Below are 18,620 nucleotides of genomic sequence, written 5' to 3'. Positions count from 1 at the left end.
TGGTGTGGCGATGTCCCTCCCCAGCCCCAGCCCAAAGCCCGGGAGTGGGCCCAACAAGAAGGCACAATGAAGGGGGTGCCACCTGAACACAGCCAGGCTCGCAAGCACCCCTAGGTCATCAGGCCTGAGTCCAAAGTTCAGCAGAAAGGTGAACTGAGACCCAGAGAAAATGGGCAACATCTGAAATCCCAGAGAAAGGCCCAACTCCCAGTCCAGCCCTCCTACTCTTCCTCCCCCAGGAAGCTCTGACCGTCCCATATCATGGGACCATAGCACGTCATCGCGCACCCAAAGACCACCAAGCCCAGGTATCCTGCCACCCCGACCGAGCACAGCCTCGCCCCCTCTGCTTCCCAGGGCCTCTCCTCAGCGGCAGGGTCAGACTCACTTGCCTGAACCTCCACAGTGGTCATCTACTGGGCCCAAGCTGCCATCACCTCTTGTTCCTGGCCTGGAGGCTGACACCAACAGTACTTTGTGACAAGTGGCCTTCTCTCCCCTCCGCTGTGGTTTTCCACACATGATTTCACAAAAGGGAGATCCTTGGGTCCCTGCAGGAATGCCACCTCCTGAGAAAATCCCTTCTGTGGCACCACCGCACCATCCACTTCTGTTGAGGTGGGTGGAAGGTGCTCGTTTGTTGCTACTGCCTGACCAGGCTGGAGAATGAATTCTCCAAGGGCTGTGCCCACATATCTGTGCCGCATGCACCTCATGCATCTTGCTTAGAAGGTGACACACTAGCAGACACAGTGTCAGAAGAGAAGGGAACACAGAGGAAGATCCCAGAGAGTGCTCCACTGAAATATACCATGCCTGACCATGCCACAGGGCTCAGTGTCCCCTCTGTCAGAGGTGGCAGACAACTCCAGCTGAAAAGCCATGTGAGGACATTTTGGAGAGTCCCTGTCTGGGCTGCACCTGCAAAGCCAAGGCTCTGGGGTCAGCATCTGAGCTGTGCACAGAGGTCAGCTCAGCCTGTGTTCCAGGAAGCCCACACGGTGCTCAGAGGACCTGGGCCCATGTGAAGTTTTCCTTAAGGAGACAGCATGGTGCCCCCCGAAGGAATGTGCTGGAGAAGCCATAAAACAGCAGTCCTCAGTAGCGGAAATGTAACTCATTTTCTCAAAGCTCCATAACCAAGGGGTCCCAGCAGCAACAAGCCTTGGTTTTCAACAAAAACAATTAAGAACAAGCAAACATTCATCAGGCACAACTCTCGGTCCTTGACAGGTGCGGCACCCATCCTGGGCCCCAGGGTGGCACAGCCCTCCACCCATTCAGTACTAGTGGAGGCAGGCAGGGGGAGTCTCTCCCCAGCAAGCTGGACAGCCTCCCTGGCCTAGAGGGCATCTGAGGACAGACTGACTTATTTCCTGCCTTGCCTTCTGAAATTTCAGTGCCCAAGGAATATTTTAAACAACACTCACAAAAACTTTCTTTTTACGCTCCAGCAACCTCTGCTTAGGGTGCCAGACATCAGAACCCTTGCAGGTGCTGATGATAAGAGAATCAGGCCATGTAGCCACCCCACAGGTGGGGCTAGGGCACACCTGGAAGCAGGTGATAGCCTTTGTCCCAAGCCCTGGGCCAAGACCCACACAGCAGAATCTGCATCACTGGACAGCAAAGCATGAGAGTGCTGATTACAAGGGACAGAGACCCTGCAAAGGGTCCACAGGGACAGGGAACACTCTCCAGGGAACAACACCAGGCCAGGAGTGGACACTGGGATGCTGGGGGAACCGAAAAAAGTGGAGCACACACCAGGCCCAGAGAGTGCCACAGGGAACACCAGGGCTGGGAGCACCCTCTGGCATTCCCAGAACCCTCCTGGCAACCCAGAGCCAAAGTGCAAACCCTGACCCAGCTGCAGGACTCCTGCCATGGAGAGTGAGATCTTGCTGACTGGGTGTGCGCTCCCCCACAGCTCCCTGTGACTCTGATCCAAATGTGAGGGCATAAATCACCTTGGTGAGCAGCAGGACTCGTTTCTGGAGCCTCCGGGCCAGTGCCTCATGTGTCTCACGCTTCTTCCTCTCCTCCAGCAGCTGACCGTTGACCTGCCGGAGCTCCTCCTGCAGCTGCTGCCTGGCCTTCTCCAGCCCCCGGGCGCTGCACGGGAGAGACAAGAGGGCAGAGCAGTGAAGCCCAGGGTGACTACCCCAACCTGCCCCAGCCAAGGAACAAGCCCACCAGGACGTCCTAAAATAGAACTGCACGTGCAACCCCCTCACTGCCATTTCCGCACTGCTGAATAGCTACTTAAGGCCTTTCAGGAGTTTCTGGATTTCAAATAGACTCCCAGGGTGATCCCAGAACACGGCAGGGAGGGAGAGGGGAGCTCAACTCCACACACAATGGGAAAAATTGTGGGCGATGCAGCCCTTCAGGAGACGGGGCTTCTGAATGAGCGAGATTGCAGAGCCAGCGCTTCCCTCTGAATCACCGCAGATGTGCGGTGTGGTGCAGGGACGCAAATGCCGGGCGCCTGGGGGGGCCAGTTCTAAAAACATTCTGCAGGGTTGAAAGCCCAGCCTGGCACAGAGCACTGGGAACCCAAGAGGCCTCCTGGGGGCTGACGCCAAGGGCAGGGTCAATGCCAGGCTGCCCAAGAGGCCTCTCCCTGTCCACTCCTTCAGGTGTCTGATGGTTCCTTTCAATTCCGCTTTTTAAACCTTCCTTTTCCCTGCACGTTCCCCACAGCTGCAGCCACAGTCACTGTGCTGGTCGCCTGTCACCTGTTTCCATAACAGCTCCTCAACGGCTTTCGCTCAGCCCCTCTGCCACGGGGCACCAACCTGTCTCTTCAGACGGCAGAGAGGGGCTGGGTCATGTGATTTTGAAGGCTTTGGTGGCTCCCAACCACTCTTGGTGAACCTCTGAGTTCATGGCCTGGCAGTAAAGGGCCTCAGGGGTTTGGATCTTGCCTCTCTCTCTCTCTGTTCTTCAGAAGCCATCTTGGGAGCCAGGAAAATGACAGCATCCACTGACCCTGACTCCAAGAATGCACCCATGATGTAATGGCTTTCTGTGATTCTAGGAGCCCCAGGACTTCACCTCCCCACAGGAGGGCACTCCTAGGAAAAGCACAGCAAGGCGCAGAGAGGAGAGGCTGCCCCAGGAAGAGGGTGAGTCACGATGCTACCTCCCGGATGGGACGGCCGGACACAAGGGCATTCCGAGGAAGGGACACAGCCAGGAGAGAGGAGAGGCCACCCCAGGGAGGGGGCGAGTCAGCAGAGGGCCCAGCCTCAACCAGACAGGGCTGGGCAGGCAAGGCATGGGACAACGCTGCAAAACAGAAGCTGCACATGACTGTATTAAGCATCACAAATCTCTTTCCAAAGGAAATCTTCACTAAATCTCAAAGAAATAAAACACAGCACTGGGATGAGAGAAAAGGTAACACCGACAACAGTCCTGTGAGGCGACCCTCAGGGACAGCCAGGAGGCTATTTGAAAACACAGAAATGTGGGATGGGGCCATGAATATCAGCCTCAGGCTTCAACCTTCCTGGGCATCCAACTGTTTCTACATTGCTTTAGTTGCATGACTTGAGGAAGAGCTTAATTCCCAGGGCTGGCAGATAACATTTTCTTTGATGGAGGTCTCCACTGGACTCATGTTTTCCACTTCATATCTGAGTGAAGTCAATACAGGGCTTTCAACTGTAACTTAGTATGAATCTTTTAATAAAGGGTAAGTTGAAAGTGAATGTGAATCCAACACTCACAGAATGTCAGAAGGGACTCGGTGGTGGTCCTGATCTAGCCAAGCGTGGTGGGAACCCCCGGCCTAGCCACCCTCGGCCAGCTCCGGCAAAAGTTGCACAAGCCCACAGATGCAGGGCCAATGCACTGGTGTTCGGGATGCATGAGTTTCATTTCAGCCTCATGTGATCTTGTGAAATATGTATCTCTTCTTCAAGCCATATCCTGGAACACAACTCCTAAAATCCTTGGACTCTTCCGAGTGAGGTCTTCCATTTGCCAGTGACCAACTGTGGCTGCCGCCCCTGGGCAGCTGCAGGACAGGGCTGGTCACCAGGAAGACCAAGGCTGGACTAGAGGCTTAGGACTTCAGCTCTACCCCCAAGCTCGGGGAAGGAGAGCAGCTGAAGGCTGAGTAGCTCACCAATGACCAGCAGTGGAGTCAATCATGCCCACGTAATGAGACCTCCATAAAAACTCAAAAGGACTGAGAGGGGAGAGCTTCTGGTGTTCCAGGAGAGTGGTGGCCCAGGGAGGATGTGGAAGCTCCACATTTTCCCCTACTCCTCGCCATGCTCATTTATTTAACTGCGTCCTTCGCAGCAACCCGGGTTATTTATATATATAAACTAGTAAACACAAGTTTCCTTGAGTTCTGTGAGACACTCCAGCAGACTAATCAAACCCAAGGGGAATCCCAACTGGGTGGTAGGAACCCCAAATTATAGCCAGCCAGTCAGAGACACACCTGTGGCTTGTGACTGGCACCAGAGCTGGGGATGGAGCCCTCGCCTCAGGGGTCTGATGCCACCTCCAGGTGGACAGTGTCAGAACGGAACTGAGTGAGGGGACACCTGGTTGGTGTCCCAGGCAGATTGGACTACTTGCTTGGTGGGTGGGGAAACGCCCTACAGCCAGTCAGTCTTCTCTGGTCAGAGGAAACCATTCTGAGTCTTTCCCATCACATCAGCCACCACGGACAGCCCTGCACAGACACTGACTCCGGGTGCAGCACTGGCCAGGGCCCACTGCCCCTCCAGGCACTCCATAACCAAAAACGCAAAATACAATTAAAAACAGGCACAGAGCTCACAGGAGGCATACATTATGAGGCTATTTTGAGCTCCAGTTTCATTTTAAACTATTCATGGGCCAATTCAATAGTCAAGGGCTGTAAAAACTCCTCTTGAATCACTGAATTGCGGTGCAAAAGTTCACAAGCGCTTTAAATCACAGCTCTGTGTGGTCATTTAATTAGAAGAATACCACCATTCCCTGCCCTCTGCTTTAAAGCCAGGGTGTGCAAAGGCAAGAATGAGCCATCTTTCAGGTGACGAGCACAGCACAGGTGTCTGGCAAGGCAGAGGGGTGAGGGGCTGCACTGGGAAGCGCCCTCAGCACAGGATGTTGGGCAGCCTTGAAGGGAGTCCAACAAACCCACACCCTGCATCTTGAGTGAGGGTGCGCTCACATCTGTGTGGAGGCACATGTGGGGCTGGAGTCCTCCCCATCGGGAGCAGATGTGAGTCACACATGGCCACAGGACAGCAACTGTTCTGCTTCAGAGCCCAGGCTTCCGGAGCTTGAGGACCAGGACTCAGCGAAATAGAACCATGTGCCAAGACCAGGCTCCGAGAACCGGATGTGACCTGAGCGGCTTCCGACCTGCTCTCTGCCACCTAGGCCACCTCTGTGAAGCAGGCAGCAGGCACTAAGGTGCCCCAAGCCCAGCCCCCAGCCTGCAACAACAACTCAGCAGAACTAGCACATCCTCCACGATTGCTTAAGGGGTCTTTACCCACTCCTAGCTTTTCGAATACTGAGGTGATAATGCAAAAACAGCAAGCAAGTAGTTTTCCAAACTAACTTTGAGATAAAAGGGCAAGTGTGTAAACAGCTAACTAGGCTTTGTTAAGGATTTACAGGAGCACTGAGCCCTGGCCAAGGGCAGAGAAGTTCCCAACCTCCTCGGACCCTTGCTGGCACCCAGATATTTGTGGTCATCGGTCACCTCCTGGTCCCAAACCCTCCTCTTGCCCCTGCCCTTAGCATAAGAAGAGCCTGAACTGTGTACTGACTTCAGATGGTCTTTGTGACAGAAGGTCACCATCTTCCTGATCTGCTTGCTCTCCAAATACATCTGATTTTCTCTGCCACTCTCACCTCTCGTGTCTGGCTTTCAAGCAGCAAGCAGCTGAACCTGGGCTCCCTTACAGGCCTGGTCTAAGATGCTGGGAAAATGCAGCAGCTGCAGGATGGCCTGAAGTGTGTGTTCCACAACACCCAGAGGGAAGACAGAGCCATAATTGGTGTGGGGCTAAGCCCAGGCTAGAAAAGCTCATTGGCCAGGTTGTGAAGCAAACCTCTCCTCCCCAGCAGTGAAATCCACATCATGAAGGGAGACGGGAGAAATGAACCAGAGTAACACAGGTTCCCAGCTGAGGGACGGCATGGGCAGCAGAGACACACCCACTCCAGGACCATCCAGCTGTAGGCCCGCATCATCCAGGCCACATCCCCAAGGTCTCATAGTTAACCAACACCCAAGTCTTCTAAACCACAGAACTAGACTGTAAAACTCCAACACCAAGAACTGGACAGTAAGACTCCGACACCAACAACTGGACTGTAAGATTCCAACACCAACAAATGGACTGTAAAATTCCAACACCAAGGTGTGACAAGGAGATGACACTGCAGAATGCTCAACAAGAGCCAGATCCAGGACATTTGCCACTCATACCTCACTGGCAGGTGAGTCCACCCACTCCGTTCAGCACATGGGTTGTGGATGAGGGCAGCCACATACCATTCCAGCCACCAGAGACAGCAGCATCGAACACCATAGCCGGCCTGGTCTCACATCTCACTGGGCTTCCCTCCATTCTACTGGGATGGGAATCTCAGACAAAGAAGCCATACATGGGATGAGCAGAGAATCTCACGGGGGGGTGCAGGTACCAAGGTAACTGAGAGGAAGAGGAGGACCCTCAGGCCCCAAGGGTGCAATGACTTCAGGAAGCAGCTCCCATCCCTTGGGCTGTGGGAACACAGGGCAGAGGCTGACATCATGAAAATGTAGATGCTTAGAGATGGGCCCCATGGAAAGGAAACTGAGACGGCTGAGTGGAGGCTGTGCTGGTGTCTGTGAGAGGGCCCTGGAGGGCCTGGACCCAGGCCTCTGAGAACAGGGCAGCAGCCCATGGAGCTGGAACCTCTGGGCGCTATAGAATCTTCAGGCTGGTGGGCTGCCGGGAGGGGGCAAAGCCAGTGGCTGAAGAGCTGCCCCCTCAACCTGCAGGCTGGTCCCAGGGCCCTCTCTAGCACCCCCAGGGCAGGCCCTGATGCGGGCGCCTGCTCACCAAGCACAAGTGTGGGCTGCAGTCCTCAGCCCTGCAAAGTAGGGCTCGAGAAGAGACTGAGGAGCTGCGAGGTGATGACTCTGGAACCACAGCAGGCAGAAGACAGGCCATCAGCTAAGGACCAAGAAGGTGCCTCCTGACATTGGAAGGGGAACAGGAGGCTGGAAGGGCCCTCAGGGAGGGATGGTGGGACATTCTGAGACAGGTGATGTCAGAGCCAGGGCTGTTTCCAGAGGGCAGCTGGTGTGCTCATGGCCAGCCCAGTGGGCCTGTGGTTGGGACAGCCAAGGGCAACTGGCAAGGTCAGAAGATGACAAACAAACCGGGAAGGGCCCCCATACAGGGCTGGAAACTCGTGTGGCGTGTGGAGAGTGGCCTGAGCCAGAGGGGCAGAGGGTAAGGAGTGGGCCTGCGTGTGTCCCTGAGGTGCCAGTGTCTCGAGGGGAGGGGAAGGTTCAGCAGAGGCGGCCCAGTCCTGAGGACCCGAGGAACTGGCAATTAGGAGCCACGCCCTGGAGTTTCAGAAAGGGCTGGTACAAAGTGGACTGCCCCAGGGTGTAGCCTAAAGGCCCCCAAACTTTTCAGACACCACCCACAAGTGGCGCTGCCCACCCTGGCGTGCAGGTAGAGGTGCTCCATCAAGATGGGCTCTGCCTCCGACCCATGAGAGCCATGGGACCCCAGCATGGCAAGCCACAGTGGAACCCTGGACAGCAGGCTCTCCCCTGTTGGGGATGTTCTCTATGTTCAATCCCAGCCTTTCCTCTGAGGTACAAAACAGAAAACTCATAAAAAATTAAGCCTCTAGTTCCATGCTTGGGCTGAACTCTGAGGTCACTAGCATTTCCGTGAGCCTCTGGGAGTTGAGAACAAAGTTCTTAGTTCCTAAAGGAGAAGTCAGGCATGTTTATCGATCAATGCCTCTCTGAGCCAGCCTCTACTCAAAGAACAAGGTCTGAGCTTTTGAGGCTCCAGCTCTGTGCTGTGACCAGCCACTGCAGTCCACTTTAATGTGATCTTCATCAGAAACTTGCAGCCTAAGAATACCTACTTTCAAGGAACAACTAGAGGACACAAGGCATTCCGAAGCAGCAGGAGACATTTTAACGACCTTCTTCAAGACACTGCTAAGCTAGCTCTTCCGTACACAACCCCTTCCTCCCACGTGCTCCTCATCTACCTTCTCCCAAGTCCCAGCCCACTCTGAACACCCACCAAGGCAAGGGCAGGCATTGCACAAACAGGCATCCCTGGACTCTCCCCAGAAACCACAGGGCCCAGGAACACAGGAGCCTACGGTGCAGCCACCGCAAGAGACGGGCTCAGAGAAAGGCCAGGACGGGTGGTGCTAGGTCCAAAGCAGAACACTTGCGTGCTCTGGGGCCCTGATTTGACCCTTGGGATGGAGCAAGGAGGGCGTTCCCACCTGTCACAAGGCCGAGTGGTGCCTGGCGTGTGGATCCACAGGGTATGAAGATGCCGCCAGAACCAAGCCCAGGCCCAGGGCAAAACCAGCATGTTCTGGGCGGCACACAGAATGCCTGTGTCCTCCCCCAAGTTCCCCTGTGGAAACCCGGATCCCCAATGTGATGGTGACCAAAGGGGAACCCCAGAGAGGGGAATTCAGTCCTGAGGGCAGGGCGCTCCTGATGGGATGCATGTCTTGTGAGCGGCACGAAGGAGCTGACATCCTCTCCCTCTGCCCTGTGAGGACAGGAGCTGGCCATCTACAAACCAGGAAGATAGTCCTCCTCAGACCCCACCCTGACATCCTGGACTCCTCCTCAGCCCCACAGCCATGAGAAACAGGCTATTCAGATCTCCGTCTATGGTACTTTGTTATGCCAACCCAAACAGAGATGGCCTCCTAATCCGTAACACCCAGACACACTGTTCACACACGGGCACAGGATCACGCCAAGGCTCCCTTGCTGATGACTGCCCTGACTGTTCACCCATGACACGGTGAGCCCATGGCACAATTAGCCTGAGACACAGTTATGACACGGTGAGACCGCGGCACAGTGAGCCCGAGACACAGTTACAGCATAGTGAGCCTGAGGAACAAGTAAGCCTGAGACACGATTACAGCATGGTGAGCCCGTGGCACAGTGAGCCCCAGACACGGTTACACACAGTGAGTCCAAGACACAGTTACAGCACGGTAAGCCCATGGCACCATGAGCCCGAGACACGGTTACGGCACAGTGATCCCCAGACATGGTTATGGCACAGTGATCCCATAGCACAGTGAGCCCAAGACATGGTTACAGCATGGTGAGCCCACAGCACAGTGAGTCCCAGACACAGTTACAGCATGGTGAGCCCAAGGCACAGTGAGCCTAAGACACGGTTGGGCACAGTGAGTCTGAGACACAGTTACAGCACAGTAAGCCCGCAGCATAGTAAGCCCCAAGACATGGTTACAGCACGGTGAGCCCACGGCACAGTGAGCCTGAAACACAGTTACTGCATGGTGAGCCCACAGCACAGTGAGTCCCAAACACAGTTACAGCAAGGTGAGCCCAAGGCACAGTGAGCCCCAGACATGGTTACGGAACGGTGAGCCCAAGACACGGTTACAGCATGGTGAGCCTGCCAATTGCCTTAAGGGTTAATATGTAAACACAGTTGCATGCCCAGTGATCTTCAGTGATGACACTTGGCATGAAACTAGGAAAACATTAATAAAACTTTATCTGAACCTTGGCAAAATCCCTAAAAGCACCTTTATTTTTAGATATCTGAGGAACATAAAGACCCATCCACACGTATGACTTTTAATCTTCTCTATTTTATAGATGAGTAAATTCAAGCCTCGAGTGACTGAGTCATGAGCATGAGACTACCATGTTCCCCACGACACCACCGTACGTGACCTCCAGGGTCATGCCTTGAGTACCCCCACAGGGCCAGGAGAAGACACCCCAGTCAGGCCAAGCAACACCACCACCACACAGATGATGTGTTCCATGTGTCTCTCAGGAAGAGAATCAAGGGAAGGGGCTTGGCAGAGCCAGCTGTCAGGAGGAGGGGTACGACCCAGCGGGTGGCTGGGAGCAGGCACACAAGGCAAAAAGCAGTGCCTTTCTGCAGGAGGCACTCGGGAGCAGGAGGTAAGAACCCAGCAGGCCCAGGAGGCTGGCAGGGAGCAGAGGACAGGCTCCAGCCCCAGCAGCCTGTCCTGCTCTGCTCTGGAAGCATCTATAGGTTCTGAAAGAGGATCTTGCTTGCCAGGACAACCTCCCAAACCGCATGTGCTCGTCCTCCGGTCACAAGAACTGTACACAGAGCCATGTTCACAGACACCCGTCAGGAAACCTTGCAGCAGCCCAGATCAAGAGGCAAAATTTTAGATGGAGAACAACTGGTTTCAGAAATTCTCTCCTGGAAGGCCAGGGTTCCCAGACAGGGCAGAAGCAACAATGCACGTGGTCTGGCATCCACATCTACTCCTTGCCAACAGGGAACACCAGAGAAGGGCCCCCACTCACCACAGAGTGGGCCATCTCTGCCATCAAAGCCTCCAGCTCTGGCCTGGAGGCCAGCACAGCAGATGCAGGCTCTCTGTATATCTGAGGAGTCTCCTGAGAGTGGGAAATCAATAACTGCCTCTGCAAAGATGCAGGGAAATGTGACCTTGGGACCCAGCGGGTTCAGAGGGTCCCACCTACCCACAAGAGCCCCCATGGCACCCTACTATCCAGACGCTCTGAGCCTTCCATCCACCTCTGACCTTCTCCTTCGTCTTGGATGGAACCGAGGCCACTGAGTCGCTCACTGCTAATGGGCCGGAGAGGATTCCATCAGATTCGTGCATCCATTGCAAAGTACAGGAGCATCAACAGGTCCCAGTTCTTCCCTTGCTCCATGCTCATGGGGCCTCCAAGATGAGCCAGGAGAGGCTCCCTGATCAGAAGCTGCCAGAGATTCAGATCAAGGTTGTGCTTCTCATCTACCTGGGACTAAAGAAGAAAGCAGAGGAGGCCATGGGCCAAGGTCCCTCCCATGTCTGAACACAGAGGCGAGCCTCCTGAGCAGTTTCTTGCTCTCATCTGAGCAGCTTTTGGCTACAGAGGGCGCTCCTGGGTACATGACCTCATTTAGTCTCCACAAGAATCCGGCAGGAGAGCAGCAGCACTGCCCCCAGTCCCCATACCCCTGAAGAAGCAAGGGCTCAGAGGTGGCATGCCTCACTGAGGACTCCAGTTCAAGCCCGCAGGGCCAACTCAGCCCCCACACATTGAGTGCGTGCAGCCTGCACTCAATGGCACAGGTGGGCACTTGCTTCCCTAGTGAGCAGGTTCAGACCCAGAAGGGCCACGTCTCCGAAAGGGAGCAGCGCCCTCCTCCCCAGTGCCCCAGGACGTGGGGCTCAGCATAGCATGCAGCTGTCATTATTTATGCCATCTAATTCCAATCTTAAATGTCTCCAAGTGTCATTACACATTTTTCTGAAAAAAATAATCCAAACAGCGGAAACAAAACCAGAGAATGAGAAGAGCAAAGGCTGAAATAATTACCAATCAAATGAATGGCCAGGGGAGCAGGCTCTGAAGTTGCAGGCTGACCTCCCGGTCGCTCTGCCCCGACTGCCTCTGATGAGCTCTCTGTTCCCAACATCTCATTCATTCGAATCACCAAATTCAATCTGCATTCCCAGATAAACAGAGGCCATACTGTAAATACTCTCATCTGACCTTGAAATGCGAGAAGGAAAATTGCCCTTTGCAATTTCAATTCAATCTCAACCATAATGAATAATCCAATTTAGCTGATCAGTTACCAACCTGTAATCGCCTTGGTAGGGCTGCCTCCAAATGAGGGGTGGGGAGCTCTGGCAAGGGTGGCCGCAGGGAGACCATCAATTCACCTCCACCCCAGGCTGTTGGAGTTTAGGAAATGAGAACGGCAGAGACCAGAGGGCAAGTCACCTCCCCAGGCTTTATTGTACAACTGTTCTTTGCCCTCCAGTTCTGACTTTCAGAAAAAAGAAGAGATAATTCGGTGCCTGGAGTGACGCAGAGAGGCAAAGCAGGCATCCTGGAGACATCCACTGCCTCCGCATGTCGAGGTTGGGGAGAAGGAGACCATCCACATCGTCAGCCCAGCCAGTGCCAGCTCCCTGACCACCTAATGCAGGCAACAGAAGCCCCAAGGGGTGACATGGCCAGCAGGCAGGCAGCAGGTGGGTGGGCCAGCCTTGAGCTGGGGTACTTCTCTGCACTGCCGCTCAGCAAACAGACCACCACCTAGGTTTGTAAGCAAAGTTTTCCTGGAACAAAGCCATATCCTTTCGTTGACATATGGCCTGTAGCTACCTTCCTGTGATAGAGACTACGCCTCAAAAAGTCAAAAATATTTACTACACGGCTCTTTACAGAGAAAGGTTACCAACCACTACCCTACAGCACAGACATGAGGTTTAGAAACACTGGTGTGGGTAACTAAGACATGACTTTACACCCAACTGAGGCTGGGCAACTGCGTTTCTCCCCCACCAAGAGAGCAAGCTCCTACCAGCCCCCAGCCTCAGGCACTGACCAATGCCCAGATTCCATGGCAAAAACAGTAATAACAACCCTCCTACTAAATCCACAGACCCTCACGTGCAAGGCGCCTCCCCCACAATCTAAGGCCTCTGGTAAGAAGCCAGGGATTCTGGGGCCCCTCACTTCCAAATGGGAGCAGGACTCAAAGAGCAGCACTGGGCTCTGACGCCAAGTCCATCCCTGTGCACTGGAAATCCCCAGCTCCCACAGCAGCCCTGTTGTTAGCTGTACAAAGCCCCATGCAAAGAGGAGGTGTGGAGCCTCGCTCAAGGCACAGCCTGATTTTCCCACTGAAGATGTGTGTGGCTGGGCAAGGGGAACTGTCATTTCTTCAAACACACCCTGAATCTCCCTTCCAGGGAAGGAGACATTTTCACCTCACTTCTCGGTTTTGGACATGGATGCCAGGAGAGTGGCATTCCAAGGGACCTGGTTCACAGGCGATGCCACTGGGACGTGGCCTTATTAACCCTCAGCTGCCTCCTGGACACCCAAGGTCCAGACTCCATACTCCCTCTCCCCTGGCTCCCCATTCATGGAGGGTGAGAATATGACTAAGCCCAGGGAGAGAGGAGAGAGCTGCTACGACAGTCCGTGAGCCAGGCCAGGTGCGGAGGACGGGGTTGGGGATGCCACAGGGTGAGAGTGTCAGAGCCGGTGGGAAGGATCCTCAGAAAGAGGATACAGACAGACAAGCTGGGCTGGTGCTGGAAAGGTGCCCGTGGGCAGAGGGGCCTCTTAGAGCCAGGGTTGCCACACTGGGCTCCTTGCACCTTCCTCATCTGGACCACAGGTTGTAGCAAAAGTCCATCAAGTTCCCCCAAACAGAGGAGCAAAGGAACGAAAATCAGAGCATCCACTTAGCAGTACCATTCCACCAACACTTCTCAAATTTCCACAACACCATCGTGCAACCCAGGAAACCTCAGGACAAACATCAGCTGGAGGAAACCAACCTGTGGAGGGACTGTGGGCCTCAGGGACCTGCCAAAAATCCCTGCATTGGGCCAGACCACCCCACACAGGAGGCCAGGGGGCACGCCCCGTGCCACTGTGGCCCAGCGCATCATCATGTATCCCTTCTCTTCCTCACCCAGCCAGCAGGCCCCAGGACTTATCTGTCCGAGGGGGGGCTCTGTCCCCCACACAGGTGTCCGACATCACCGTTCCAGCCCCATGGCCGGCAGAGTGCAACGGCCCAGGCTGGAGAAGCGCAGGAGCTAAGTGTGAGAGAGAGACACTGGAGCACAAGTTAGTGGGGGAAGGCCGCCTGGCCCAGCTGGAGGGAAAATGGGAGAGACACCTTCCGTTAAGGTGGGGAGGCTGGGCCTTCATTCAAATGGCCAACAGAGATAGCAGGGACCCCTGGGGAGAGAGCAGAGCACATCTGACATGGCCCCAAGGTCAGGAGCAATAACAAAAGGTGGCAGCTTCCAGGGGCAGATGAAAATTGATCACAGATATTAGACAGAGGTCAGAGCCAAAGATAGAGCCTCCAAAGTCTGGCCAAACTAAAGTGACAAGAAAAGATGTCAAAGCACAAGAACTTACAGAAGAAGGAAAAGCAGAGACCAAGGAATAAAGAATGGAGAACAAGCCCCCAGGAACACCTGCACAGGAGATGCGACAGAAAGGGAAGGGAGGCAGGAGAGGGAGGGCAGGGGGACAAGGAGGCCATGTGTGAGTGTGAGGGGTGTGTGTGCATGTCCCAGCAACAGCTGCATGGGAAACCAGAAGGAGGGAGAGAAGGGAAGGAGAGTGGGGACCATGGGGCCATGTGTGAGACAGAGTGCAGGAGGGAGGAGGGAGAAGGGAGAAAGGGAGAGGGTGCAGCAGGGAGAAAGTGAGATGGAGGGAAGGGAGCCAGTCCTGGGGAGCTCAGCCGGAGCTGCTGTTAGAGCAGTTGACTTCAGCACCACATGGCCGGTGAATCGGAGCTGTGAGCACATAGCTGGGCTCTGGCCATCACCAGGTCTAGCGTGGGAGTACAGCACTCCAGAGAGCAGCAGGCCAAGTAGAAGGGCCAGGCTGAGGAGACAGAGCTCTGAGGATCGAGGGGCCCACACGCCACGTTTAACTGAGGCTTGCACCACTAAATTGGACAAGCAGTTAAGAGAAGAAATAAAGTGATCTCTGTGGCTTCTCTCTTTGGAATCACCCGATAGCCCAATTAACAACTCTGAAGCTGAGGCTCCGGTGCCGGTGACAATCAATAGAGCCCGCCAAGCAGAGCCCAGCCGCCAGCACTGGGCCCAGCCTCTGTCCATGCCTGTGTACCACATGAACCCTCCAGCTGCTTCGGTGCTACCTGGGTAATGAAGCCTATTCGGCCTGTTTATTTTCCCATTGAGTTTGCTGTCCTCAACCCAAAGTACAGGAAGTCAATACCCCGTTAGGTGTGGCACCTTCATGGGGCCTCCACTGTCTCTGCTCCATCAATCAGAAACATGTGGTATGGGCCCCAGGGGAAGAGCCGTCCCTCCCTGCACGTAACATCCTGGGTAACCAGGGCTGACAGCCTCTAAACGCTGTCACTTGACCAATAAAGAAACATCTCCAAAGCATTCCCCATGCTGACTAACAAAACTGAAAGGAGAAAATGAGATTTTAGGAATTATTAGTTTCCCTTTCATTCCTTTCTAGCAGGAGCTGGAGAGAGGGAGGCACCCACTCGCCCATCACTGAGTCATCCAGCAGCTCATTTATGAACCTTGCTTCCTCCGAGCTGGGCGGGGGGCTTGGAGGGCTGACACTTGACTTGAGAAATGCCAGCTCTAAGCAGTTTATTTCCTCTTGAACTTTAAGAACTGACAAAGACAGGAATGACCTTTAAAAGGCAGGGTTAGTGCTTGTTGGAATCACTGAGCACTTCTCGGCTTACACAACGTGGAGAGGAGGTGTGGGGTGAGTGCCCCCAGGCTCGGGGCATGGCTCTCAGCACTCGGGCAGGTGAATCAGCAGAGAGGCCTGCAAGGTGGGTCTGTGGGTGGAAGCCAGTGCAGGACAGGCTGTCAGGAGACTCCAAACGTAACAGACCACATGGTGTTCCCTGCGGCTGAGATGGAAGAGGCAGCAGCAACGGACGCCAGCAAGACCTGGGAGACCTGGGTTCAAACCTGGCCTCTGCCACTGACTGTAGCAGGCTGTGCACCAAGAAGACCAACATTTCCTCCTCCTGGTTCTTCAAGGAAAAGCACGTGGGAAGAAACAGATCTGTTCCCGACACTGCAAGAGTGCCTGTTCCCATCTCCGGGACCTCCTGGCTGGTCACTGTGAGTGTCTGCCAAGCCAACCAGTGTCTGTATTCTTTGAGCCGGCTGCAGGGTGCTCCCAGTAACTCCAGCATGATCAGACCCTGGGGGGGAGGAGCATGGGCAGGAAGGCATTGGGAAAGCAGGGCCAGAGACTGGGTGTAAAACACTCCCCCATCCTAGCGAGGTCTGGTTTTCCACATGCACCCAGCTCAGAGAAAGACGATGCTCACATCCATGCCGCCACTCCATTTCTCGCCATCAGTTAACAAGTGGCTTCCTCCAGACACCTGAAAGGCATTCTGATGCAGTGGTGTCAGCAGGGTGTGCAGTGGACACTACACAGGATCTGGAAGATTTGGGTCAAAGGAATTCAGAAAACACTGCGGAAGTTTCTGGATATGTGTAGAAAAAGAAAGGTCTGCCGTGGTTGTGAATATCGACTTAAATTCCTCAAAGTCCAGCGGGGACAGAAGGAGCCAGTCCACAGGTGTGGCTGGATCCGCCATAGAGATGGCCACGGACAGCAGGAAGCCAGAAAGGCTGAGGGCTGTGACCTTCACTTGCTTGGAGTGGAGCGCAGCACAGGAGACGGAGCCAGCAAGTGGGGCTTCCCAGGCAGGGTGATTCCAGAGAAGGCCCTGAGCCCATGCAGACATGCCAGGGACAAGGGAGCAGTGCCTGTGCTTGCAGGGGTCCCCAGGCTCTGGCAGGCCTGCCTGCTGGAGAGCAGATTAGAGGCAGGAAACCCAGCTCAGTGTGGAGCCCCAGCCCAGAAGACCAACTTCCTGAGCCGCTATCTCAGCCACCACTGCCTCAGGACACCAGATGACTACTCAGTGGGTCATCTACCATCAGCTGGATCCCTGCCTTAGAGAACCTCACTCGGAACTTGCCTCGAACCTCTGAACATCTCCTGGAACGCCTGATGTCAAGCCCCAGATAACACTGAAAGCCAGTGGAGCCATCCTTGGATGTGGAGGAGAAACAGGTAGGAGCCATGACAAATAAAGGGCCAAGCACAGGAGCAGGAGGGTGCTCCCAACCCTCTGGGTGAAGGGCCTGCGACTCTGTGGCCTTGTCGAGTAAGAACCCACCACGTGCTGGGCAAAATGATGACCTTACATTGCAGACATCATTTCTTGAACACACGCCATCAGGTTGAATGTTTTCCACCACCCAAGCCGAGGATATTATCATGTCTTTCACAGACGAGGTGGCCTGGGCCAGCAGTCAGTGATAAACGAGAATTCAGTGCCAGTCTCGCTCAGTCTGACAGTGGCTACACTGCAGCTCCCATACTAGCCACAGGTCTCTTAGGAACTGTAAATCCATGCTCACCTCAAGCACTCACTGTGTATCAGCCACTATTCCAGGCAAAGCAGACACAGTGTGTTTATCCCCATGATGTCTTTATCTATTCACAGCTGAGGGGCATTTGGGTTGGCCCCATCTCTTGGCTACTACAAGCAATGCTGCTATGAATAATGAAACACGGGTGTACATGCAAACACCGTATCAATTCTCTTGGGTGCGCACTTAGCAGGGAGGTTGCTGGGTCATCCAGTGACCACCTAACCTTTAAGACCCACCAGCTGCTCACAGCAGATGCAGCACCTCACAGGCCTACCAGGTGCATAAGGGGCACCAACTGCCCACACCCTTGTCAACTACACATCCCCCCACCAGACGCATACGTGGACACCAACCGCCCACCCTCACCAACCTAACACCCACCCCAGACACATACAAAGACACAAACAGCCCACCTTCACCAACCTCACACCCCCACCAGACGCATACAAGGACACAAACTGCCTACACTCTCAACCTCACACCCCAACCAGACGTGTACAAGGATACAAACCACCCACTCTCACCAACCTCACACCTTCACCAGATGCATAAGAGGACAAAAATCGCCCACACCCCCACCAACCTCACACCCCCACCAGACACTTACGAAGGCCTGGAATATGGTAAGACCCCTCACCTCCATGTGCAGCTCCCGCCTCCCCATGGGAATCCTGCCCTGCCTAGGAGGACTCCACACTGCTGGGGAGGACAGTGAGACCTGTCACCTCCCTCCCTCCTTGACAGCAGCCCGGAGGCTGGATATCAGGCAAATGAACTCCTAAGGAAGAGCCCCTACGCACAGGCCCAGTGAGGATGAGATGCCTGGTAGGGAAGAAGCTCAGATTCTTCCCCCTCTTCCCCAAAATGCATCCCATACAAAGGAAGGTGCAGGAAAGTAACTCAGCACTGGGTAAAGCACCGCTAAGTCACTGACACACCCTCGCTCACACCACAGCCATAAAACCAGCCAAGTCCTTATGGCATGGTAATCAGTGGAAACAATGCCAGAGCCCTGTAATTGGATGCTCTAGACAAGTCACTCAGTCAGTGCCAAGGAGCACAACAGACAGCACAGCCGGCTGGGGATGGATCTACACATGGCCTCTGCCTGTGGGAGAGCCGTAAACACTGCAAGCAGGGAGATGGACGGGCCAGCCGTAACTGCTGTTATATTCTGCAACTGACAGCAAGGGTGGCAGAGAAATCAAGCTCCAGGAAGACAGGAGAGAGGTGGACAGGAATCCTGAGAGTTACACATTGAGTTCAGGAAAAAGCTTTTAAACAAGAAAAAACAAAATCACTTTGAGAAGTGCAGGGAGGAGGAGGTGGTGGTCATGCATGGAGAAACTGGGCTTCAAACCTCATTCAAGTTCTTCTCTTTCAAA

General features: G+C 54.5%; 1 protein-coding gene across 28 annotated transcripts in view; it reads right to left on the bottom strand.

The window, feature by feature from the left end:
* Positions 1–18,620, bottom strand: part of MAD1L1 (mitotic arrest deficient 1 like 1) — a 415,821-nt gene that overhangs the window by 240,459 nt on the left and 156,742 nt on the right. For all 28 annotated transcript variants that reach the window (XR_013531716.1, XR_013531730.1, XR_013531734.1 and 25 more), the window contains one exon: positions 1,971–2,115. Coding sequence is in view for 25 of the 28 variants with exons in the window: in XM_035289591.3 (XP_035145482.1) it covers positions 1,971–2,115 (145 nt within the window). In the remaining 3 variants the exon portion in view is untranslated. The remainder of the gene's footprint in view (positions 1–1,970; positions 2,116–18,620) is intronic.

The sequence above is a fragment of the Callithrix jacchus genome, chromosome 2, assembly GCF_049354715.1.
Source record: "Callithrix jacchus isolate 240 chromosome 2, calJac240_pri, whole genome shotgun sequence".
Taxonomy (NCBI): domain Eukaryota; kingdom Metazoa; phylum Chordata; class Mammalia; order Primates; family Cebidae; genus Callithrix; species Callithrix jacchus.
Note: the sequence above shows the minus strand (reverse complement) of the source record. Positions and strands in the feature narration are given on the sequence as shown.